This window comes from Drosophila virilis, chromosome 4 (assembly GCF_030788295.1).
Source record: "Drosophila virilis strain 15010-1051.87 chromosome 4, Dvir_AGI_RSII-ME, whole genome shotgun sequence".
Taxonomy (NCBI): Eukaryota; Metazoa; Arthropoda; class Insecta; order Diptera; family Drosophilidae; genus Drosophila; species Drosophila virilis.
The window spans coordinates 7,007,542-7,034,704 of record NC_091546.1 but is presented as its reverse complement, the minus strand read 5'-3'; the positions used below and the strand labels follow the sequence as shown (position 1 = coordinate 7,034,704).

Sequence of the window (27,163 nt, the reverse complement as noted above, 5' to 3'; positions counted from 1 at the left end):
TCGGGCATTATTTGGCGGAGATACTCAAATAAAAATCATCAAAAATGTGTGCTTTACAAACGAATCGGTTTTTGGTCATCAACTTTTTTGAACCGACCGATTTGTAAACTGTTTGAATGCCATTTGATAGTGGGGATCCGTACGAATTAAAACAGGTATAAAAATCAGACAATATTTACCCGAGATATTAAAAAAAAAATCATCAAAAAAGATTCGATTTTCGAACCGACCCCGATTTTGAAAAAAAAAACGTGATGTAACCCCTTGCCATTTTGACGATTTGGATCAAAATTTAGGTTTTCACCTTTTTAACCTAAACAACTTAATTTTCGACCGATCGTTCCTATGGCAGCTATACGATATAGTGGTCCGATCCAGCTGGTTTTGTGCTGCTTACAACAGTAAGAGATACTTCTGCAAAGTTTCATAAAGATAGCTTTAAGACTGAAGGACCAGTTCGTATAGAAACAGACAGACAGACATGGCTATAACGATCGGCTGTTGATGGTGATCAAGAATATATATATTTTATGGGGTCGGAGATGTATCCTTTTATGCCGTACACATTTCACGACAAAATTATAATACCCTCTGCAAGGGTATAAAAAGGTGAATAGTAAATAATTTTAAATAATGTTCGTATAAATGGTAAATACGTAAAACAATAAAACCTTGCTTATAATTCAGGAAAATTGCAGGCACCTCCAATAAAATATTTATGCGCTTCTTTAGGACCATTTATTTATATCTTTTATTAAGTATCAATATCACGTTGATGATCTTTTGTTGTTGTTGTTGTATTGGGCTTTCGGTTTTCATAGCAATAAATGTGGTTTTACGTAAGTCGTTATACATATATATATATTTATAGTTCTAGGCGCAATAAATCGACTAAGCGGCGTATTAATATGGGCTTGTTCTATGGGGATATTGTATTTTGTCGCGTATGTGTTCGTATAGACCAGAGGACATAGTTAAGATCTATATGATTTTTATAAAAATCCAGCAAATTAACAAGAAGTCTTGTGGACGTCAAACATATCTTTATATATATATATAACTGTATGTGTAGGTGTATATAGCTAGCATGCATGTTAACGCTATATATCTGTATATATATATATATATATATATATATATATATATTCCTATATATATAAAGTTGATAGTTAAGAAACTTACAGGCTAGACATATAAACGCAAGTCGCAGACTAGGCGGCGCTTCTATCAAAACTGTATCAAAATTTCTATAAAATGTACTCAATTTGCTTTTCTTTATATATATTTAACTTTTTTTGTTTTTAATTTGATTTGTGGTTGTGTTTGCGTTTGATTTCTTTGGTGTTCAATTGCTGTGTTTCGATTTAAATATATATATATTTATTTTCAAGTCTTGTTTTCATTGTTGCATTCGGTTCATTGGTTCTCTGGTTTGCTCTTACGGAATCGGGTTGTTTGGCTCGCAAATGCATTTTGGCGCTGAAACCGAATTTAAGTGCGTACAGTCTGGCCCATTAAAGGTTAGAGGTTGAGTACAATGCAGTTAAAATAATTAAAAAATGGTTAAAATGAAAATTGAACACAAAAATTCAAATATTATTTTCATAATACATTTTATTTGTATTTTCTGTTTTCGTTTGTTTGTGGCTTAGGCGAGCGTTCTTTAAAAATTAATTAAGTAAAACTTTTCATAAAAATAGATAAAATATATATATATATATATACGTATGTATGTGTGTATGTATGCATGTTTATATATATATATATATTGGTAGCATGTGCATAAGAAATTAAGAATCCATTTAAAATTTGCATGCACGGGCAGAATAATAATAATTATAATTATAAATTGTTGAGTTTGGTTAAAATTAAGAAAAATTAAATGAAACTGCGCTGCATACAAATCGCTGCATAATGTTTAAACAATAAATCACAAAACTTAAACTAAGCACGTAAAATTCTAAACTAACAAATTTGCCGATTTTTTTTTTTGTGTATTTCCTTTTTTTTTCGAGACTTTTGCTTAAATATTAATTTTACGTTTAATCAGTTTTCTTAGATTCAGTTTTCATTATAAAATGTATTGTTGTTATTTTTCTTTTTTTCTATATAAACTTACTTAATAAAAAGCACAGTTATATATATAAATATATATATGTGTATGTATTTGCGTAGTATCGTATATTGTGTGTCTGCATACATATATATTTTGTATGCATATCGTATATTTGTTATGAAATGTATCAAAAATTTGACTATTTGCTACAGTTAACTATAATCCATATATATATATATATATAGTTAATGTTTTTCTTTTGCTTTCGCTTCTGTATGCCAGTTAAACGCGCTCTATAACCTTGCACATACATATACACACATCTAATTCGATTTATATATAAACATAATGATATCATTTGTAGCTCATATATATATGTATATATATATATAAAGTGTGTTATAAATATAATTGTGAATAATCTTTAGCTGCAACTACAACTTTTCTGTTCATACATATTTGAAAAACTATGCACGATCCAAACATAATTTGCTTTGCTTTGTTACTTAAGTTAATGCCTTCATATCTGAATAGCATATCTCAAATATAGTTAATATTTAGTTGTATATATTTATGTTGGTTTGCTAATCAGTGCGTGATCCCAGACCAGAGTCGATCCATTGCCATCCCATTCGCATCCGCATCCGCTTAGTCGGTCAGCGTTTGGGCCACAAGCGCCAGCTGCTCTTTGAGCACACGGAACGAGGGACGCTCCTCGGGCCCATGCGACCAGCACTTTTTCATGACCTGCAAAACAAGAGCAAATGCAAATTATTTTGATTATTTAAAGTTGTTGCTTAAGGTAAACTAATTGTCTAAGAAAGCGAATGGTATCTATTGTGACCTTTCGATCATGATTCGCTATTTTATATCTCGTTGATTATACAGAAAGTCCAATTTTAAGGCCATATCTAACGCATGAATCGAAGCTAAGAACAAGAAAACTATTTAATGCTGCCTTTGCCAGAGTGTGAGACCAAGGCAAGAATAAGACAAGCCGCTTCATTAAGTCTAGTCCAGGGTACACGCTAGTCAGACACACCCGATTGTCTTACTTTAGCATACAAATCTTATAGATTCTATAACTTACATCGTATATCTCCTTGGCACACGACTTTGGTTTCTCTAGTATAATGCCGCGCTGGACACGCTCCACAACTTCGGTGTTCTTTAGACGGCCATAGGGCATTTTGCCACAGGTAAAGATCTCCCACATGAGAACGCCTGAAAAAATATAGAGTACAAACATAATATAAGTATAGAAAAGCTATGAAATAATCAGATCTTATGTGTATGTATTTAAAGCAAGTGCCATCCAAACGATCTTTTTGAATAAAATTTGTAAAAATGCATTATTGTGGTCTTTCATCCTTTTCGGCAAATCCACCAACATAGGTGGAAAATGTGGGCAAGCAGTTTGTTTGTGCAAAGTATTTAATTAAAAAATTTAAATTTCATATCAACTTTTCTTTCATTATTCGACCGATGCCTAAAGCCCTATTTTCCACTTAGATACGTGGATTTACCCAAATTTTCCACCCAGGAAGGTGGAAAGGAAGTTGAAACACGTCCACGACCGTTTGAAAACCCCGCTCTATTATTCAAGAAAGTCTTCAATCAATTCGCATAAGCCTTTCTTTATTTTAAGATCTACTCACCGTAAGCCCACACATCGCTTTTGGAAGAGAAGCGCGTGTAGTTGAGCACCTCGGGCGGTGCCCATTTGATGGGAAACTTGGTGCCGCCAGAGCTGGTATACTGATCGTCCAGCACATAGCGCGCGAGTCCAAAGTCGGCCACTTTGACAACATTCTCGGAGCCGACAAGGCAATTGCGTGCCGCCAGATCGCGATGTATATAGTTGTGTCGCTCCAGATAGGCCATGCCCTTGCTCACTTGTATGCACATGTCCAGCAGGAGGCCCATGTTTCCGATGAGCGTATTCTCGTGCCGGCGCAAATAGTTGAGCAGCGAGCCATGCTTCATGTACTCGGTAACAATATAGATGGGACGATGCTTGGAGCAGACGCCATACAGCTGTACAAGATTCGGATGCTGCAGCTTGGTCATGACCTTGGCCTCCTCAATGAAATCATCCTCGGACATGGTGCCCTCCTTCATCATTTTGACGGCCGTATCGATTGAGCCGCGCCATTTGCCGCGACGCACCACACCGAACTGGCCCGAGCCCAGCTCCTCCATCAACATCAGCTCCATGGGATGGATTTCCCATTTGTCGTGCGATAAGCCCGCCGTCGGTGGCACCGGACGATCGCAGGGCGATGACTTAAGCCGGCACGCCAATCCGCCCGAATTGTGCCGATGATAGTTAATCAGATCCGGAATTGTTTCGCAGCAGTGCTTCTCGCTCAGATAATACTCGCCGCGGGCGTTCTGCTTGATGTGATAGTGCTTCACATGCGACTGGGGACTGTGAATGCAGAGAATATGACATTGATTAGTATTATAATTGATGCTCGTGCTAATTTATATGCCTGAGCTTGAACTGTGACCAGTCGTCAGTCCGTTAACCGACCCTTTTTTGCTTTTCACTTTTCTAACCATTTTCCATCTGTTCTACCTTGAGCCCAATCCACCCAGGCAGGTGGATTCAATGAAAAGTGTGAAAAACTTCTTGAATTTTCTCTTGCCTGCGCCTGCACATCTCATAAGTTAAGTACTGTGAAAAGTTTGGCTTTCTGGACCGTTGGAGTTTCTTCATCAATCGTCCTCTCTTAAGAACTTTAATATTTTCCATTTCCTACTTACACTTTGGTGTGCAGAGATAGCGTATAGAGACCCTTGGTCGATGACTTGCGCACCACAAAGCAGCCCTCCTTGTCGCCCTGCTTGAGCAGCGACTCGGCGCGTTGTCGCGACATGTCGCCCACATACCATCTGCATGGAGTAAGAAAAGTTAAGTGAGAGTTGCTGAATATTATTGCTAAGCCTTACTCGTAACGCTCCAGACCCAACAGCGCCTTGGGCTTCACATAATTGCTGGGTATATAGCCGACATTGCCGAGTGCATCCTTGACCTTCCACCAATGCTCCTGTGAATCGTCAATGACCTCGTATTCGGCATTCTGGAATCGGATTCATTTTTGACTATTCACTTGGTGATTTTAATTTGTAGCTTACCTTCTCCAATGATAAGTCGCCGCCTTCAATGGCTTTGAATGGATAAAGCGCCACCACAAGCTTGACAAAGTGTGAATTGTCCTGCGAAAATGAGTCAAAAGTTGTTGTTAAGTGAGAAGAAAGTTTGGGCGGCCAAAGGTTAAATACCCTTGCGGAAATATCTTGAAGTACAAAAATGTTTTTTTTTACAAAAACTTAAATATAGATGGATAAATACTATATGATAAATTAGTTCGATATAGATAGGATTCTGGACAGATATTAAGTTAAGTTTACAATTTTCAAGTTATGTGAAGATCTCTTGAAAAGTTGTTGTTCGGTTGTTTATAAGTCAACTCGAGATAAGATCGACATACCCAATGGGATCTATATGAGAAAGTAGTTTGCTTTTGATAAGATTTTGCTCAGATATTGAAGGCATAGTAAAGTTCATAATTTCTAAGTGCAGATACCAAAGTGGAAAAAGTGGAAGTTGTCCAAACAAGAACCGATTGTTTCTTAGCAGCTTAATGACATAAGGATCCGAAGCGAACAACTTTGATGCAGTTAATGACTGCAACTAAAGGAAACTTAAGTCTTATAGTAGATAGATCCACAGAAAGCTCAGTTCACATACAGACTTGACTGTTAATGCCTAGGAAGACTATACATAAATATACTTCAAGGGAGAAGACTCTTCCCTTTTGCGCTATAAAATTCGTGCAGAAGCTTAAATAATGATTAAATAATGGAGCTGAAACTCACCTTGGCTTTGGAGTTGGGCGTGCCGGGCGTTGGTATTCCGCCGGGCATGTTGGCATCTAACAAAGCGCCGTTGCCGTTAAGTAAAGTGGGTGACTGCTTGAACGTTGTCAGCGAGGACTGCACAAAGGATCAAGCATAAAGTACAACAAATCAGTTGAGCTGCAGTTAACAATTGCAAAGGGCTTACCTGTGGCTGCAGCGATGTGGGCGTGCAACTGCCACCGCCGCCTCCTACGCCGTTCGGGCTACCCAAGCCTGCACCGCCAACAATGCCGCCAACACCACCGACTCCGACTCCGACTCCGAGTCCGCCACCGACTCCGACTCCGACGCCGACAATGCCGGAGCCACCTAGGCTGCCGGAGCTGTTGTGCTGCAAACTGAATTGACTGTTGGTCGTCGAGTTGTTTGGACTGATGCTGCGCGTCGAATTCTGGGCTGGAGAACTGCCGTTGCCTGAAAAATGCACAGCAAGCGGAAATGGAAAACGGTTACAGAAAGCTCAAAGTATGCAAAACAATAGAAAAAACAACCTGCACATATAATTAATGTTTAATATCAAGCACACAAAATGTCATTTGATTTTGATTGCAAGCAAATGTTTGGTTTGGTTTGGGTTCAAGTTCGTTGCCTAAGTCTTTCGTTTTCAAGGCGCACAAATTGCCGGCAAATTGGCAAAATTCAAAACCAAAATCAATAAGAAAACAAAAAAAATAAAAAACTGAAATAGTTATCAAAAATAATAATCACACTGGCATACAAAATGCTGGCTCAATGCTCGTTTGCGGTAATTAGCCCAGGCAAAGTATCGAAAATCGGCTTAAAGACTCAACTTGAGTCGTGTGCGCGATTCTCGCCAAGGTTAATTACGCCGATTCGACACTGACAAAAAAGAGTTAATGGACGACCGCTGGAGATGCCAAGGCGATCCAACGCCCACAGCTGATGAACAGGCAGGCAGCTGTGCGGTGGGGAAAGGGCGAAGGGGCAGGCTTAGGAGCTGGCTGACACGTCTGTTGACTTTATCTATGGATCAGGCTCCAGTGTCTGTCAATAATATATTTGACTATATGCAAATCAAACGAACTACATACAAAAAAAGGTGCCAAAATTGAACAGCAAGAGTATCCGATTGGCAGATACCCTGTGCGCAGTTTTGCAACAAAGTTTGAACATCTTTGATTGAATGTGCAAAATTTTGGCTCAAATCGATATATATCGATATATGTATCGGTTTTGGGCATATGGAAGATTCAATCGAAAAGAAGATCAAAAAGATCTGCGTATGAAAAAAAAGCAGAAACGCTGTCAATTTGAGCATCTCTAGCTTTTAAATTCTCCAAGTTAGGCCTAAAAGTTGAGCATAAAAACCGATATTTATCGATTACAAAAATTTAAACAAAATGTGTGGGCAGAATTAAGATAAATTTCTAGCTCCAAGAAATCTCGCTTAGATCGATGCGATGTCAATTCGACTGTTTAAGCCGATCAAGAATATAGGAATATATATAGATAGATACAGATATAGAAATGCTATATATATATTCATATCTGCCTTCAGTATACCCTATTGAATTGGACACAGGGCATGCCAAAAAAGTTCACAAAACTGATCTCCAAATCTAACCCCAATTAAGGAAAATATTTCAGCTGTTTCTTTATTTTTTGGCTGTTTTGTGAGCTGTGGGCGACTTATGCAACAATTACACACGCACACACACACGCACACACACACAGATGCACGTGTTGTGTTGCGATGAGTAAGCAGCGTTCAAATTCGAGTACTCGCTTTTGTAAGTACTTCAATGCTGCGCGTACTCGAGTAGGCGCCTCTTGAAGCCGCTTGCGCAGGCGTTTGCTCGAGAATCGAATCGAACCGAAAACAAAAAAAAAAAAAAAACAAACAAACAAACAAAAAAGTGAAGGTTAATCGAAGCGAAAGTGAAGCGATTTCCCAAGCTTGCGTTCACAGCTATTTATTTATAATAATATACATTAATATTTTTAAATGCCCTGCGGACCCAGACACTGGGAAAAACAAAAAGAAAAAAAAACGTGGCAAAAGCCAAAACTTTTCAATTGATCAAACAATTTTTCAATATCGCAAATGCGGGCCACATTTTTCATGTGAAAACTCACGATGTTAACTCGCCGCCTTGCACACTTTGCTTGCCCCTCCCTCTCTCGCTCTCTCCCACTGTCTCTCCCTCTCTCTCCCGCTCTCTCCCGCTCTCTCACGTTGTCTTAACAACAAGCAAAACGTGACACTGGAGCCTGCAGGCAGCTCCAGCTCCAACTCCAGCCTCAGAGACAACAAAAGCGGACAAATAAAAATTGGAAAAGATATGAGAAAAAAGCAAAATAGAAAGTTTTTCTTTTCCCATCGCACTTGCCGGCGCCGTCGTGTGGCTTTTCTTATGCCATTTTCCATGCAAATGAAAAGCGCCAGCGGCATTATTTTCATTGTCTGGCAAAGCCGCGACGCAGACTGTGCGCAGCGACAATAAGAGAGCGAATGCCCTGAATGTAATCTAATCGTTATCGATATATAATCGAATTGTTATCGATATCAAGTACAAAACTGTACTAGCACGTGAAGTTGGCTGCGCTTGGAAGTTATTAAGCGATTCCGATTCGATTTTATTTAAAATTAAATGTAGCATGGAATATAATAATGAAATAATATTTGTTTTGGTTTTCCAGTACTTCGAGCATTTTCTCAAGCGTATTAAAACTTCGTTGCGACTGGGAAAAAGCTTTAGCTCAATTATTTCAAGCTTTCTATCCACAATTTTCCACACACACACACACACACAGACATCAATAGGCCCCACTCAGACGGAAGCATATACATTTTTTATATGCTTATGATTTGGGGCGCAATGTGGGCGTGGCACGTGTACAAGCAGCCTGACAAATTGTCATTATCTGCCGCCGCAATCGTGTTTATGGCCAATTGTGTAATTTTCTTTGCATTTTCTTGCACTTTTTTTTTGCTTAGCAAATTGTTATGCAAATTTTAAGTGCAGCTGCCAGACCTTGCAACTGACAGCAGCTACAAGAGTCGTTGCCAGACTTTCGAACACGTGTTCTATTGTAGCTATTGTTGTCGTTGTTGTTGTTGTACCTGTTACTGGTACACCCGATCAGGTGAAACTGTGCTTCGAGTCGTGCTCAAGCGTGACTCAGTTTGTGACGCCCACTCAAGCTAATATTGTACAAATATATTGAACTATTGAAACAAGTTGTGCGGCCTTTTGATGCCAAAAGGCAAATACAAGAATTGTGCACAGTGAAGACTCGTACTAACGAACATGGTGAGAACAACTCAAATAGCAAGTCCCAATACTTTTTTGAAATGTACTTAGTTATTCAAAAGATAAAAGTTTCTCAATTTTGTACAAAAACTAACACCCGAAAATAACTTAAATGTAAACTGATAGCTCGAAATCTTCGTTGATACACGAGTTCTTTAACATACCAATATATATCGATAAGGTTTCAATATACTCAAAAAGAAAGTTGCTTAAGAATCTTAACAGATATTTGCCCAACAAGTTTTCCCCATTTCTGCATTTATTCGACATATGACGAGAAGAGCTCTGTTAGAATGCCAGGGATTACAATTCTAGCCGCTCGCCTTAGCGAGCTTTCACTGTACTTAATAGACTGCTTAATCAGGAAACGCATTTTTTGTACATTTTTGGATTAGTTTTGCGTCATCTGCTTCTGCTTCTTACCCAGCTTGAGAGCCGATAAAAGCATCATCTCAGCTTGAAAACGTGCGACACGCTCAAGATCTTTGGTTTCTTAAAGATAACTCGAGTGGGTCTCACTTTTATTTAGTTTTTTTTTTTCGAAATTAATTGCAGGCACTTTTCAATATTTGTGTCAATTCACTTTCACATAAATCACTTGTTCGATTGTTCAGTTATTTGTTGACGTTGTTGTTGTTGTTGTTGCTGTTGTTGTTGTTGCATTCGCTTTGACTACAGTTTAAAGTGGTTGTCAAACTGGTTTCATGGCTGCTTCCTTTTTGCAATTCTCTTGTTGTTGTTGTTGTTGCCTCTGCTGGCATTTCCATGCTACTTGGTCTGACCTTTAGGCGTACGACGCTCTGTGCGATCTCTGCTGCGACTGGCTTTTACCGTTACACGTTTAGCCTGGCCCCCAAGCGCTTCCTGGCAACTGCTCCAGACTGTATATATACACTATATACCCTATATATTGATATATATCTGTATGCTTTGTATATATATTTGTACGATTTGGTTGCTTTGACTTTCAGTTTTTTGCTTTACTGTTACTTCTTCAGCTGCTGCTTCTTCCTCTTTGGCTTTCACGCAATGGCAGCGGCAGCCATTTTGAAAAAAAAAAACAAATATTTATGACAAGACGCAAGTTTTTTTTTTTTTTTTTAGTAACAGCAACAACAACAATAATAAGCATCAGCAGCTTGTTAATAATATTATTGAAAATATAATTGAATTATGCATTTAATTATAGGTTTATTATTCTGTTATATTTTAAAATTTATTTAGCGCGTCGCGAACTGTTTCTGTAAATGTTTAAAAGCCAACTGACAAAACGGCAAATGAAATTTTGCTAGCTAGCGACAGCAGCAGCAACAACAACAACAACAACAACAACAACAACAACAACAACAGCAGCAGCAGCAGCCGAAGGTGAGCGACGACGTTGGCAAGTGTAGAGCAGAGCGCACGACGAACGCATGAATGGCAAACGTTGAGAAAATGAAACAAAAGCAAAAATAAAGCGACTTTAACGTCAGCAGCGGCAATAAACATAAAGTAAAACTTAATTGTAGCAGCAGGCAGAGCAGCAGCAGCAGCAACAACATTCATAACAATCAGTGCAGGTGGCAGCGACGCAAAGAGCAAAGCTTAAAGCAGAGAGCGCAAGCGGAGAACTGAAGTTGGTAACAAGCAACAACAACAACAACAAACAGCAGCAGCAGCGGCAGCGACAGCAGCAGAAGCCGCCAAGCGCAACGATTGAAGACAACGATGGCTGCTTGGGCAAGACAGAGGCACAGATCAAGACTTCTGCCCACTGGGCATGTGTGTGTGTGTGTGTGTGTGTGTGTGTGAGGCAATTGTAACTGTATATTTTAAATGTTAACAGAGAGCAAAAGGCAGCAGCGCCAAAGTTCCAAGCAACAATTACATCAACAACAACAGCGCTGAGCAAACGAAAAAAAAAAAAATAATCAAGTAACAAGTTGCACACACACACACAAAAGCATTTGTATAATACGCAAATTCAAGCAAAAAGCCGCAGACAACACAAAAAACAAAGTGCGTTGAGTTTTTCTGTAAAGTTTTTTTTTTTTTCATTTACTGCTGTAATGTCGATGAAGCAACAGAAAATGCACAAAAAAAAAAAACGTTGTTAAAGAGCGCAAAACGAAAGAGCGAGAAAGCTTGCGGAAGCTGGCGCCGAGAAGGGGGGGTGTGTGCATGGCACGAGACAGCCAGCACAAGACTACCTTAACGAATTTACATTGATGTGCTTGTACTTTAACAGAGAGAAAGAGAGAGCGAGAGAGAGAGAGAGTATACGCTCTCTCCTTAAGTCGTAATTAAACTCTGGTCATGGCGCATTTGAAGCGCTGCCTAAAAGTAGGCAGTGCAAAAGAGAGCATTGCATTCGTCGGGCACTGCTCAACATAAAGTCAAAGCTCTTGAGACAAATAACATGGAAGATCCATTAGTTGGCTGCTCTGTTGTTTTTCTATGGTCATTGTTGTTGTTGCTGCTGGCGCGTGCAGCGACTGCGCTTTGTTAACACCTAAAGAGAAGCAAATGTGGACAAGCAGACGCAGCAGCAGCTGCCATCTAAAATTTTACATAAACAGAGTGAAAGAGACAGAGAACAAAAAACAATTTAGCGCCTCTTTTTAACACACGCTGAGGCGCGCGAGCTGCATAAGAATGCAAATAGGATAAAGCTCGCAATAAGCCAAAATTACGCAATTATATATATATATATATAAGAAATTAAAATAAAATGTTGTATATAAAAACAATTTACAATAACAAATTAAGGTTAAATGTTTACATCCGAAGCTCATAAAAAGCGTGTGAAAAATGTTGTCAACCAATTTACGATTTGCATGAAAAAAGAAAACTTGCGAATGCGAAATAATTACAATAAAATTGTAGAAAACAGCAAAACAAACAACATTCAGACAGGAAACTGCGAAACTAAACAAAAACAATTTTTAATCATTATTATTGCTTTTGTTGTTGTACTAATTGTTGTTGTAGCATTTTTATGCAAATGTAGGTTAATAACATTTGAGCGCATGCGCGACGCGCATACAAAATAACAACAACAATAACAAACAACAGCATTGATTCATGCGTAATAAACATTTTGAGCTTTAATTAGATTCAAGCGCACAAATAAAATTGTGCAAAAAACGGGTAGAAACTGTGATAGGCATGAGTGCTAGACTAGCCAGTTACCCTGTAGATACGAGATCAAGAGATGGGAAGGCATGGCAAAAGGGAGAGAGATTTTAAGAGAGCGATAGAAAGAGAGAGAGAGAGAGAGGGGAGGGGAAACGGAGACAGATAGCTTTAAAAATCTCGAAAAATCAGATGTTAATCTCGAAAATAATGTAGGACCCTGATCAAAGGTGCCTGACTACAAGATACCCTGTAACCAGCCACACGTTTTTACGCTTCTTCGATTTTTATCGATAATTATCGGCCATCGATATTTTTCAAATAAACTTCTTTTGGGTAGGGGTTAACAAATCGATATTTATCGACTACATGAAGACAAGTAATCGATAAATGGCAACATAAATATATTAGCTTTAGAGTGTGTGCCCACAGTTCTTACAGTCTCTAAATTAAACTAATTGCGATATCAACCGATATCCAGCAGTTACATGCCCGTTACTTCGAATATTTACAGGGTATAAAAATGCAGGCAACTATGTGTGCAAGCACTATTACAAGCTGCATTAACGCTCGGGCGCTAGAGCTGTGGGCGTTTCGCCTTGCCGCTGATTCTGAGTTTGATTAATTGGCCAAAGAGCAATTTATTGGCCGATTGCTCATAGCCAGAATCGTGGAATGCATATCAAGTATGCGCAGAGTGAAACAAACAAACAAACAACTTCATTCGTTTTTGCGGAAGTGCAATTTCAGCTGGGTGCGAGGAAGCGCTGCAACCGACTTGGGTAAAGAGGGCGCGGGGGGCGGCCAGTGGTAACCCAGTTGTCGGGTGTAAATTCCTGTCAATAGGTCTGTCCGTCTATGCATAAGCAGTTGTTGTTAATTGTCGTTTAGCGTAAGTCACGTATATTATTGAAAAATATTCGATATGCACTGAAAAACTGCAGGCAATATAAGACTAATTATTTTAATGGGGGAAAACAAAAATATGACATCATCTACAAAAACAAAAGAGAGCATTTAAAATAATTAAAATAAGTCAATGTATAAGATATAGTTAAGTGTACTGTTATTTGCGCTGTACGAATCGGAGATGTCGCCTCAATTTCGCAAGCTTGTAAAAAAGTTGGCAAAAAAATAATATTTGAGGCAAAATTCAATTGAGAATACAATCGGACAATCTGAATAGCACATATTCTTTGACAGAGTCTTAAGACATGTAACTAATTAATAAATATATGTAATTAATAAATAAATATATATATATATATATGGGCATATACTGCTAAGGAGGTGAAGAGGAAGCAGGTTGAACAAATTCTTAATGGAACGACAGAGATTCAGATATTTAAACATATTCTTGCATCTTCCTCAAACATTTTCTTGATATTTTTAGCCTCATTTGTGGAAATTGAGTTTCTCTCTATTTCTCAAAATTTTCACTCTTCTTTTAACTGATATTTTAAATAATATTCTTATACTTTAATTTATATATTTTAATTTATTTTATTTAGTTTGCATACATATTTTATTTTCTTACAGTTTTACATTTATTTCGCTTTTTAAATAGATCTGCAATTTTTAATTTCTGCCCCATTTTGAACAATTTTCACGCTAATTTTCTCATCGAATTTCCCCGCTTTGAAATGATATTAAATGTTTTTTTTTTTTTTTTTTTTTTTGTGTTAAATTGTCTGTTGCTGCAATCTGCAGGCCCACCCGCTGGCTATGTGCTCAATTAACGCAACATAAAACAAGTCAAATTCAAAGAAATAACAACAACAACAAAAACTTAATTTACATATGAAAAATGACAACAACAACAACAATAACAACAAACAAAAGGCGGGTGGCTCCAATTCAATTTGGAAAAAAAGTTGCTGCGCTCAAAAGATATTGTTTATAAATGTTGTCTAGTGAATGTCGATGTGGATGGTCGACGATGACGATGGCGTGGATTTTGTTTTATGCATTTATAATGAAACCATTTAAGAGACAACAACAAGCAACAAACAACAACAACAACAACAACAACAACAACAACAACAACAACAACAACAACAACAACAACAAGCCACAAGCCTGCAACTTTGGCGAGTTGTTAATAAATTTATTGTTGTAAGAGCGCGACTTTTGGCCCAGACGAGTCGATAAGCAACTTTTGTTGCTGCTCTTTTGACCTTGACTAAATGTTGCCGTTCTTCTTCTTCTTGTTTTTGTTGTTGTTGCTGTTGTTGTTGCTGCTGTTGTCGCTTTTGGCGTTTTGTTATTTTGTGCAATACAATTTTTCCCCATTTTTCAGGCTGTCAATAATCAAATTTGTTGAACTCGTTTCATGGCGCTTTTTATGCAAATTTGTTGTCGTACATTTTTGAAATACCCCTCAAAAATGATCTCTGAGTGGGATATATTAGGCTTGGCATGGGTTTGTAACAGGCAGAAAAGGTTAGCTGGCAGCTCGAAAGATATAAAGCAGATCAAATTTCACGAAAAGTATCGATAACTCTGCTTTTAATACCCGAAATCGATAGAAATCGATAAATATCGATTTGAAGTCTTGTTTTAAACAGTACATTTGACTTTTTGGCATCCGAACACATCCTTACACACATTTTTTAAGAGGTCTAACTTTATATTTTGCTATATGCTCACATTGAAATGTTAGCCCTGAAATTTCGATAAAAATGAGAAAGTAAGCACAGAGTTTATTTAGCACTTAATTATCCTCATGAAGTACTCATGCGTATAACAGGGTAACTGCTAGTAGTGCACGCTTGACTAGAGCACTCTTACTTGTTGCTGGCTGAAAATGCCAACCGGATATTCCAGCTAAAAGAGATCTGTTTAACCATGGCCGAGCGACACGTAGAGCAGCAACGTGTCCAGCGACGCACAGATTGGAATTACAACAACGTGAATTAAGTTCACGTTAAGAAAGTCGTTTTTACATTTAAGTTAATTTCTGTTTGGTTTTTGTTTTCTTTTTGCTTTAATTTTACAGCTCAGCTGTTGCATACGTGCCTGATCCACAGTTATTTTAGCAAAGGCTGAGCACTGGCAACTAGAAACTGGGCACTGAGAACTGGGTAACTCCCCCAGGTGCCAGTTAAAGTCAAGCACCAACTGTCAACTGCGGCTGACGTTTTTATCGGGCTTTGCATTGGCAACAGCACACGGCTAAAAATGCGCAAATGTGTCACAAGATATCAATTTGCATTGCGGCACGATTCTGCTCGGCTGTGACGTCATGTTCGCCATGCCATGTGACAGCCTGTTCGATATGTATCGTTATCGATGAGCACGAGCGAAACCGAGAGAAGTATTTAAATTAGGCTGAGAAGCCAGTTATTGCCAGCTCATTAATACGTTATGCCGGAAAAGTCATGAATAGTTGTTCATCGGTTGTTGCAGTTTTTCTATCGTCACGGATAGATCGATAAATATCGTAGCATGACTCAAAGAGTATTCAGAGAGTTTTTTATAATTTTTTTAAGATTTTTTGAAGATAATCGAATCGAAACACTCTGTGTGCAATTTAAAGTTTTCTGCGAGAGGCTATCAAAACTTTTATCAGAAATAAAACCGATAACTATCGATTTAATGTGCTTACTTTAAACCACTTCTGTATATATATATATATCATTAAACTCGTTTCTTAGCTATCGATAACAGCTCATATTTTATATTTATCATTTCTCAGCTATCGATAACAGTTCATATTTTATAATTATCATTTCTCAGCTATCGATAACAGTGTAATATCGATTTAAGGCATTTATAGCAAACTGATATGCCCCCCATTTAGCCTGATTTCCCTTAGTGGCATGAAAAGGCAAAATTGATTGGCCCCGCTGGTCAATTGCTTGACCAACTTTAAAGCAGCCGGCACTGGCAACAACAACAGCAACAGCAACAACGACGAGAGGCAAGCACTGCATTTGGCCCCATAGTCAAGTGGCTGTTTGACCGTTTGGCTCAAATTGCAAATGCAAATTGCGAATTTTTGTGGTCATTGTTAAGTAAAGGCCATAAATAGGCGCATAGCCAAAGCAACAGCAACAGCAACAACAACAACAACAACAACTTCAGTTAACAACAATGCAATAATTTTATTGTCAACTTTACATTTTGTTACTGCCAGCTACAACGAATCACAGACAAGTTAGTCAGATACAAATACAGCTACAGATACAGGTACAAGCGCTTGCCCCTTGGGGGCAGCTTTCAATCTAGCCTGTAATTATTTCGCATGAACAAAGAAGATGTACGAATTAGGGATGTGCACTCAACAAAAAAAAACTTCGATATTTGTATCGTTATCGAAGCGATATATATTAAGGAATCGATATTTTTATGGTCAATTGAGAGACTTCAAGGGTGTAATACAACGATTTAATTGAACTTAATTTACGCTAATATGCGATATTCCAAATAGAGAAACTATTCTGAAACTATTCGATAACTTTAACGATAAACGAGACACTTCGATTGTATGCAACTGTTCGATATATTCAGTTTAAGTTCGAGTTGGGGAACAAATCAGATTATTTTTATTGAATGTACAGTCAACATGCAAGGCACAGCCCAAGTTGGCAGCTGAATTGACATTGATGCATCTCTATAAATAGGTATGCATATTCTTGCCACGCCCATTTGTTGATTTCCTTATTGGCACGCTTGGCACTTTCAGTTTCGCTAAGCTTCTCTTTGGGGCTTGGCCGGCTGCTAATTCATTTCAATTATGCAATTGCCGCATCTGCTGTCTGCATCTGCGTTTCTTTAGCTTGCATATCGTGTGCCTGTCATGCCACTTCATCATCATCAGCATGATCATCATTAGCAGCAGCAGCATGATCATCATGATCTTGTCGATCATCTAATAACCGCCTGCCATCATCTTCAGCCTTATATTTAACATAATTGCTCGGGGCTGCGCAATCGGGCAGAAGCCAGAGAACACTTTTTGCCTTGTAATGCCACAAAGTGCAGCTGGCAACGCCGCCTGTCGCTAAACACAGCTTGCCAGACCTTGTGATTATCGACAGCGACGCCTCCAGATGTGTGTAATATAGACAAAAAATAAAATAACACCATAAGCTATACGATATTCGTATTCTGTTCACAGTTGCTGAACGCTGCGCGCACACCTTTGGCCAACTTTAACTCTACATTTGCTCTCACTTAAAATGATATTTATTTTCGAAATCATATTCCATATTTCCACTTTCACTCTTATTCCACTTAATCTAATATAATTTCGTGTGTTGCGTTTCGAGCATATTATTCTTTAATTTTTAATATGAACATTTTGTTTACCTTCTTTGGCCTTGGAGCTGGTGAGGCTGTGGCCGATGTGATTCCAAAAGTTGAGGCGACAGCCAAACACTTTCATTTCCTTGACGCGCTCCTTCATGTTGCCAATGACGCTTGTTTCGGCCAGACTCACGCAGGGTATCATTACTGCAACTACAACAAATTGGTAGTTGCCAAAGAACAACAAACGCGCGCGTTTTCTGTGCGTTTTTTGTCGCGCTACGCAAAATATCTATGCAAAATCTGACAAGACGATGCGCAAAAATCACAGAAACATAAAAATTGAAATTGAAATTAAGGAATTGTTGTGGGAATTGAATTTATGGCAATTTAAAATCATTTGACGCGTTGCTGGAAGGGCGCGAGCTGCGAAGGGGCCAAGGCTTCCAATTGCTTCACTTGTTTGTAATTGTGATTGACAGCGACGCACACACACACACACACACACACACATGCGATTTGTTACGCGTTTCGTCGTTTTAACGCTTTTTTTCTCCAAGTGCTCGTCCAACGCTCGCGGAAGCGTTTTTTTTGGCAATATTTTCTTGGCCAACTTGAGTTTTGTCTATTGCACGCTTTAATTGCCAAAAAATGTATATAAATAATAAATCGCAAGCTATGCGCAATGTTTCAACAATCAATCAAAACTAGCAAAAACTATCAAAACAAAAAAAATGATAGATAAGCTCAGTTTTTATGCCTTGATTAAAAATACCCTTCAGTAGAATAAAGCTACAATATAATCTTATTATTTTATACTAAGTCAAAACTCTGTATCTAGCACACGTTTGTTTCTAAGGGAACATAGATTATATTTAAGCAAAGGCTCAGCGGGAGCCCGAACACATTAGAGAAGTACATAGAAGGGCCAAGCCGAAGACTTAATACCCTTAGAAAAACATTTCTTTTATACGAAAGTTCCATTCACGATCGAATCGATTTGCTGCTGATGAATTAGGCGAAGAGAGAAGCTTAAAATTGCTGAGTCGAGATATCCCGATAAACATAAAAACTCCATTTTCATCCAAATTTTCCTATGACAGCTATATGAAATAGAGCTGCAGTCTGAACGACCCCGTTTAATGTGCTTCCTGTAGCCGGGAGAAGCACGAAAACCAAGTTTCATTGCATTAGCTTCATTGGAAGCTCAGTTCACATAGTTTAGAGACAGATATAGACACATATCCCGCACATATACCAACTCCTCTACTTTTAGTATGAGATATTTCCATTCTCTTGGTGACACATTTCGTGACTTAATTATAATACCCAATCTATGGTTAGCCAGGGTATCTACTGCCAATCACAGCAACAAAATTTGCATTTGTCAATTTGTCAATAAATCAATCAACATCAAAATCAGCTGCTGCAATTTTTAACGATAGCTCTTGATTTATGTTATTAAACGCGAAACGTGCTTTGTTTGCATAGCTAATCAGAAAATTCATAAACAAAAACTTGGCGTATTCGCCGAGATTCTGTGAAGAACAAAACCACGAAAACTTGATGCGAAATTGCGTCATGAAGATTCGTCAATAATAAAAAATAAAACAAAACACAAAAACAAGAGAAACAGACTAAATAACAACAAACGAAACCGGAAAGTAACAACGAAAAGAACAACAATAAAAACACGTAATGACAATAAATGAGGTTAGTTTCAGCTGCTGAAGTTGCAGTTTGCAGCCACAGCTAATGATTGCGATAATGATTAAAGATCAATGAATAATCTTGGGAGCCGAAAGTCGGTTGAGGTTAAGTTCCGCCTACCCCCCTCCCCCCAACCCCAAACACTCCACAAACAATCTATCAATAAAATCATCTTTCCAGCAGTTCGCTTCGGTAATTGTTTAAAGCCAAGATCTTAATCTTTATTGATTTTCGGGCGCCAATGAAGTAATGAAGCAAGCAATGAAGTAACTAATAAAGTAGCTAATGAAGTAAGTAACTATTGAGGAAACTAATGAAGTATCGAATGAAGTAGATAATTATTGAAGTAGCTATTGAATTGACTAATGAAGTAACTAATGGAGTTTCTAATGAATTAGACAACTCCTGAAGTACTTAATAAAATCTAAGAGATATAAAAATTTGCTTTTAAATAGTTCTTTGTTTATACAATTTCAAGGTAAAAGCTCTCGATTGTATTCTCTTTATTATTAATAAAGAAACTATGAAAGTTGTTTTCTACTATTTTCCTCGTTTAATTAAACAATATGCTCTGATATAAAACTACGCTAAATTAATAATTATATATTTGTTAAATATTTAAATTACTTATTTGAGCTCAAAATTTACTTCAGATTTAATTTATACAGTTTAACACCTGCGCTTTAAGCGTCTATTTCTGTTTTATTTGATCGGATTGTGGAAAATCCATCCGATCAGATAGTTGAAATTCTTAAGATAAACATTGGCACAAGGCAAGAATGTGGGTAAAGCCCGCCTTGACAATCTGTAAATTGAAATAATGTTGTTTTGTTGCCCGAGTTGATCATAATACGTTAATCATAATGATAATCATTGTCATTATGATGTTGTTGATGATGAGAGTTAAAAACCTTGAGCCAACACATTGGCGTCTAAATATCCATGTACGCATATCTGAATCTATTAGTATCTGTATCTCTAGCTGTATCTGTATCTGTATCTGTATCTGTATCTGTATCTGTATCTGTATCTGTATCTGTATCTGTATCTGTATCTGTATCTGTATCTGTATCTGTATCTGTATCTGTATCTGTATCTGTATCCATATCTGTATCTGTATCTGTATCTGTATCTATATCTCCAGCTGTATCTGTATCTATATCTCCAACTGTATGTGTATCTGAGCCTGAGCCGTAGGCGCAGTTCAATGAGCTGACAGTTAGACTTGAGCTTAGCTGCTGTTGCTGCATAATTAACATCAATTTTGACTTGTTGTTCGCTTTGTACACACTATAAATCAAAACTCAATCAAGCAAAAAACAAAATCTAATGAACTCTACGAAAAACGATTGCCGATAAGAAGACGAATAAAAACAGCTATAAACAAACGAACGACCGAGAATAGAAAAAATAAAATAAAAACAGCAATTGCCCAACAACTGTTTTTACAACAGGCGCAAATAGGGCGTGGCATGACTTCATAACAAGTACAAATCTGGAGATTTACATTTAGGCAATTATTCCTAATGGAATTTTTCGATTATTCAACCGAAATATGAATGTTACGCGTTGCAGGCCTAGAAGAAGTATCAGGTTTTTGGGTGGGCAGAAGATATAAAAGCAGCTAACAAGAACTGACAAAAAATATAGAAGAAAATGCATCTTAAGAAAGAGCTTAAAGTTCCGAAGCTTGAGAAAAGATTCGGGCTTGTGTTTGGGCATATACAAGACTTATAGAGAGATTTACTTTTCAAACAATATAGAAAAAATTTGAATTTGAAGGAAGAGCTTAAAGCTTCCTATGATTATACAAGTTTTATAAGTTTAAGCTTTAAGCTGAAATTGGATAGAACATATCTGATGGTTCGTATAACAGAAAAAGATATAGTTTATTCAGACTACATCCTACATATAAAATATATAATAATAATAATAATAATATATATTATATAATAATTCAAAGACCTTTGAGCTAGTTAAAAAACGCTTTAACTAAAAACTCTCGAATAATCTGGCAAACTTTTGCGAATAAACAAGTTTAAATGCATTTACCTTAAGTTCAAGTTAAATTTACAGCTTATACAATTACAAGTGGGCTATAAATAAAAAAAAAGTTGGCGAGCATCTGGCCATAACTGTACGCTCAAAATTTACGACCAGAAAAAAAGCTCTAAAATCTTAAAAAAAAATATATAAGATATAGTCAAGAGAAATTTGCAATTAAAAAACCGCTGCGCTTCCTCGACTTAAGATCGTATCTATAAAGGTTATTGTTGCTTTATAGATAGATATATGGCACAGATGAATACCCTGTAGTTTGAACTTGTTTTGAACTTGCGAAGAAAGCGTTGCGTATGCATGTAAATATTATTTTTTTTTTTTGGTTGGATGTGGAGGATGAGCAGGAGAGGGGGAGGCGTGCCAGTGAAAGAAAGCAACCGTTTTGACCTGATTCGAGTGGACGAAAACAACAACAAAAACAACAAAATAAATAAAAGCAATATGCGAAGCGTGCACAAAGCAAAGCGCGTCAAAAACAGAAGATAAAAAAAAACACAAAACAAAAAATAATAATAATCGTATAATAAATTTTAAGGCGGTCAAGCGTTGCGACTTTCAAAGTTAACAACAAGGGCAGAGGGTCCACCAAGAGGGGGCGGGCAGAGGGGTAGGAGGTAAGGGACAGAGGCTGCTTTCGCTTGTCATCCAAATGAAAAGGGGGCACGTCGCTGACCTTGACCCGATCGCTCGGGCCAATAAATATGCAATTTTATTACAAATCAAACCCCCCCCCCCCCCCCCTCCATCACTCACTTGCCCTTCTCTTCGATCGGCACTTTGCCCGCAGCACGTCGCGAGTTAATTTACTTTGGTAAATTGTTAACGGTACAAATGCAAACCGAGATGCAGCGCACATGATGGGCAGGGGGAGGGGCGGAACAGGGCGAGAGTGAGAAAGAGAGTGGGGAATGGTGAACTAAAGAAACTTGTTTGGCCGATTTGCGGTTGTTGTTGTTGTTGTTGTTCTGTTTCGGCAGCAACCTTCGAGATGTGCAATAATAAGAGAGTGCGCGAGAGATAGAGTTAACCGGGTGATGAGGGGGGGAGGGTGCACAGGGCGAGTGCAGAAACCACAACAAACGAGCAAACAACCTTTTTATTGCCGTACCAGCAAAAACAACCGTTAGCTGAAGGATCTGCACAGCCAGAGCAAGTGTGTGTATGTGTGTGAGAGAAAGAAAGAGAGGGCAGAGGGTCGCAGTGCAAGGCAAGACGGGCAAACAGTGTTGCAAAGCAACACAAAAAAAAAGCCAGTTTCAGCTGTAATTAAAGCAAAACAATAGCTAATTTTAATTGTAAATCGTTTTTCAATATAGAAAAAAGCAATTAAGACTAAAATTTAACTGGCCCAATATAATTATTTTGACGCTTTTAATTTGTTAATTATATATTTTTTAATTATTTCAGTGTATTTTATTTCTTCCAATTTATTTTAAAATAAGTGCCAAAATAGTAGCCTCAGAGCTGGCCAAAGTTTTCTATTTGCATTTAATTAATTTACAAATTTATTCAAAATTATTAACACTATAAACAAGCTAAAGTTGAGAGCAAAAAGCTAGGCTTGTCTGTGGAAAAAAAGGCTAAATTGGCAACAGTTACTAACGCATTATAAATTTGCCATGCCCAGCAAAAGTTGCAGTTGTTTGGCCTGTTTTGGCCTGCCAGTCGATTTTTCGCTGCAAGTGGAAAATTCATTTTTCCCGAAAGCTGCATAATTAACACACACCCAAACGTCGAACTTTTCGTCGCTTTCTGTTATTGAGTTACACTCAGAAAATTAAACAAGAATTTGTATGCTTAATTCAAGTGGAAACCTTTGTTTAACTCTAGTCAAGGCAGAAAGTTAAGAGAAAAAGAAAGTTAAGTTAAGTCTAAGAATGAAATCAATTTGGCAAATTTTGAGCTTTCATTAAGTTCATTCTACACTTAATTCAAGCTGGCAAACTCTTGTTTGAAATCAACATAGATTCATGTTTAAATTTTGAACTATTCTAAGAATACAATTTGTAGTTTATAAACTTTTTGTTTCAATCAATAATATTCCTAAATCAAGACTTAAATAGAGCTTTAATTGAGCTAATTTTAAGCTTATTTCAAGTGCGCAAATTCTTGTTTGAAATCAACTTACATCTATGCTTCATTTGTGAAGTACTCAGTATTTTAAGAGCTAGGTAGTTTTGCTGCGTGCACCTTTTGGTGGCATGCACTACCTGTAAATGCCACACGCAAACAGACCCTAACTATTCGTAACTATCCCAATTACCAAATGCCGTGTTAGAGATGTTTGCTCATTTGTTGGGTTTGAGTTTTTTTTTGCTTTTATGATCTCTTGATGCCAATCGCATTTACCGGGAATTAGTGACCGTTTGGGCTGGGTGCGAGTTCGAGTTCGAGTTCGATGGTTTCTTCGTTTCGGTAGCGCTATCAAAATATTTGTAAGTCCCTGTCATTTATGGTCAGGTTACATTATGCGAAGACAGTAACAAATTGAAATGCATTTTACGAGCGAGTGTGTGTGTGTTTTTTTCTGGTTTTTTAACGACAATTTGAAGCCAACCTTTAATGTTGTTGCAGGGGGGGAAATTGGGGTAGGGGAATCTAACTCCGCATTTTTATGGGCCTCTTTCGTACGAAAGCCAACAAAAGAATCGCTGAGACAAAAGCTTTCGTGTTGAACTCGACTCGTGGTTTAATTGATTTCTATTGAAATTTGAAACGGAACTTTAAATTCCCTTAAAAAACAAGAAATGCAACAGAAAAATGTTTTTTTTTTTGTTTTATGATTCAGTTGAAAGTCGTGAAGAAAAGCATAAAATAGTTGGCCTAGACTATGGTTAGCATTATTTTAAGAAGTACATGATAAAATTAGAAAAAAACAGCTTAATCTTAACAAAATCCGATGAAATGCAAAGTTGATAAAAGTGTCAGATAGATAATATAATATATGTATACACACAAAGTCAAGAACTTGAAAACTTCGGCAAGTCGCAGCTTTATGCATAGGCTTCAATACACCTGGAAGCCGAGCGCTACGTGATAAGCAGACTTAAGCATTTGTCTGCGACGTGACTGGCCTCAAGATCCAAAAACCAAAAACAAACAAAAAAAAAACAAAAACACAAAACAAATAAATTCCTGATAAAGCCAAACAAAACAGAAAACCAAAAAAAAAAAAACAACTCAAAACCAATTGCAAGCAACTTGGATATAAAGAAGATATTTCAAGATCCTGTTTACGGCATATACAAATATTGAATTACACAACGAGAAGGTCAAATTTCGGTTTACGATTCGTCTGGGGATCGGCTTAGGATGGTTAAGTGCTTGCAGCTACCTGCTTATGGAGTGACCAGGTACTTCTGCAGCGGCGCCTGCGCGCTAATTGGTAGAAAGAGACAGAGAGAGAGAGGAAGAGAGACGGCACAGAAGAATAGAACACATTACAGTGAAAGCTCGCCAAACAGCTAGTTAAAGAATTAACATTAACATATATAGCAAAATTTCTTTTAAGCAGCTCGTTAGTAGAGTTTTCACTGTAGTTCATTCTTTCCAAAAAAATTTACCTTTTGAGCACTTAAATTCAACGACACGTGCCTAGGCCAACATTTCGTCTTGCCGTGCATTAACATTTCTGCATAGCATTAACAGGTACATTAACATTAACATTAACATTTGCGTTGCAGAACAACAACAAAAGCAAGCGGCGCGAAAGAAACAACAAAGACAAGACATAAATGTAAGAAACGCTAGCCAAGCTTTATGTTTGAATGTTTTGTCTCTGTCGCACGCAGAAATCATAAACTCGCCCGCTTTTCCCTTTTTTTTTATTGTTGAAGGGTTTTTGTTCTCACGCAAGTTTCGAATGGTATTTTTTATATTTTTTCTTAACTCTTTTTTTTTTTGTACAAGTTAATTAACAAAAAAAAAAAAAAAAAAACTGGAGAGCCAAAGATTTTCGTTTTGTAGAAGCTGCGCGTTAGATAAGCAACAACAACGACAGCAGCGGCCCCAAAGCGGAAAGTCAAAAAATAACAAATAAACGAAAAAAAAACTGCGCACGCCAAAAAAGAAACAAGTTAAACAGCTTTGTGCTTGGCGAGGCGGCGTTGCCAGACTGTCGCCAAGCCCCATAAGAGATGTGTGGATGCAGCTAAATGCAAGTGTGTGTGCGTGTGTCTGTGTGTGTGTGCGTGACATAAGCCACTTTTACTGTTAGAAATGCATTGGGCAGAGATGCGCACAATTTAGTTTAACTACGTTTAAAAAATTGCGCGTCAAATGATTTTTAATTGGAATTTTTGTTTTATTTAAATTATATGTATTTACATATTTCAGCTAATATTTATTTTGTTGTGTGCTACACTTGGAAAACTTCACTAGGATTGCATTTGTTGTTGTTGTTGTTGTTGTTGTAGTTGTTGGCTTTGATTTACATTTTGTTGCCGCCACGTTTTGCCCATTAACAAAATGCAATTAACTTTGACTGGTTGTTATATTTGACAATTATCATTGCATGACTTTGGTGTTGTACTTATTTATTTATTTTATTTTATTTGTTGTTTGTTCGTTACTTTTCGCCTAAATGGCATTAAAAGAGCACAATTTGCGACGCCAAGAAATGTAAAAATAGCAACGAGATTATTAACAAACGGTCGGCGAGTCGTTTGCCCTTTAATTTAATATATTTTATTATTTTTAATTTTATTTTGAATGGCACACGCGTTTAACGGCAAAGCAAAGACGTGAATTAGCAAACGCGCGCAGCGTCTTTCTTAAGCCTGTTGCGCACTCAAAGACGGCTCGTAAGCAACTGAACGAAGTCGCACAATGTAAGTGCGAGCAGAGCGAAACAAGTTGAGGGCGTGCGCTGCGGTGAGCGACTGACAGACATAGAGACAGAGAGACAGAGAGAGAGAGAGAGCGAACTGCAAGACGACAGTGCGACTCTCTTTGAGAGTGGAGCAGAGCGCACATTTTGGGAGTTGATGTCGGCCATATGGGAGGGAAAAAGTACATAAACAAAATCAGGCAAAGCAACAAGAACGCAATGCAGTTGTTGTTCAACACACACACACACAGACACACACATGCACACGTATATACAAACAGCTTGGTGTTGTTGCTTGGAGTCTAGGCAAATCAATGAGCACACTTACACTTACACTTACACTTACCCATACCCATAAGCAGTTACAGTTAGAGTTTAGTTACGTACCTGTAAAGAAAGAGTGGGAGAGAGAGAGAGAGAGCAGGTTAATAATCGCTGACAAATAAAGTTCTAAAGTTGTTAAATTTGCTGCCAGTTGCACAGGAAGAGCCACAAGCAAGTTTTTGTTGTTTTTTTTTTTTTTTTTTTTTGGCTACTTGCAGTGGCAGCGGCAGCTGGGGCACAGACAGGCATGGACATGTTTTGGCTGGCAGCCAAAATGGAAATGGAGATGGAGTCGATGATGGCTAATATCAATAATATGGCGCAATTAGAAATACAAAAACTCTCAGCGAAAGGCAGTGTAAAGGCCATAAGAACAAAAAATAACACAAAAAAAAATTCTATTAATTCTTGTGCAATTAGTTGGCTTTTTGTGCTAATCAAGCTGTGAATTTACATAAGAAAGATTGGGGTGTGTTTGTGTGTGTGGCCCGCAGCACAAACAAAACAAGCAAGCAACAAACTATCATCATCAACGTTGATTATCAAAACTTAAACAGTTGTCAAATAGCCGCAAGATTAATTGGTAAAAGACTAAATAAAAATAAGCATTGCGTA

At 37.7% G+C, this 27,163-nt stretch overlaps 1 protein-coding gene across 3 annotated transcripts in view; it reads right to left on the bottom strand.

The window, feature by feature from the left end:
* Window positions 1-1,594: 1,594 nt before the first annotated feature.
* Window positions 1,595-27,163, bottom strand: part of Btk (tyrosine-protein kinase Btk29A) — a 53,948-nt gene continuing 28,379 nt past the window's right edge. Inside the window, exons 1-10 of one of the 3 annotated variants that reach the window (XM_015173127.3) lie at window positions 25,723-26,206; window positions 17,689-17,928; window positions 6,129-6,397; window positions 5,942-6,058; window positions 5,198-5,278; window positions 5,012-5,142; window positions 4,826-4,954; window positions 3,715-4,487; window positions 3,147-3,280; window positions 1,595-2,803 (exon numbers count right to left, since the gene is read on the bottom strand). In XM_015173127.3, the coding sequence (XP_015028613.1) occupies window positions 2,705-2,803; window positions 3,147-3,280; window positions 3,715-4,487; window positions 4,826-4,954; window positions 5,012-5,142; window positions 5,198-5,278; window positions 5,942-6,058; window positions 6,129-6,397; window positions 17,689-17,830 (1,875 nt within the window). In that variant the 5' untranslated portion in view covers window positions 17,831-17,928; window positions 25,723-26,206 and the 3' untranslated portion in view covers window positions 1,595-2,704. Of the gene's footprint in view, window positions 2,804-3,146; window positions 3,281-3,714; window positions 4,488-4,825; window positions 4,955-5,011; window positions 5,143-5,197; window positions 5,279-5,941; window positions 6,059-6,128; window positions 6,398-9,681; window positions 10,274-17,688; window positions 17,929-25,722; window positions 26,207-27,163 lie in introns of those variants that run through there. The other 2 variants (XM_015173128.3, XM_002052602.4) reach the window with 2 other exon arrangements.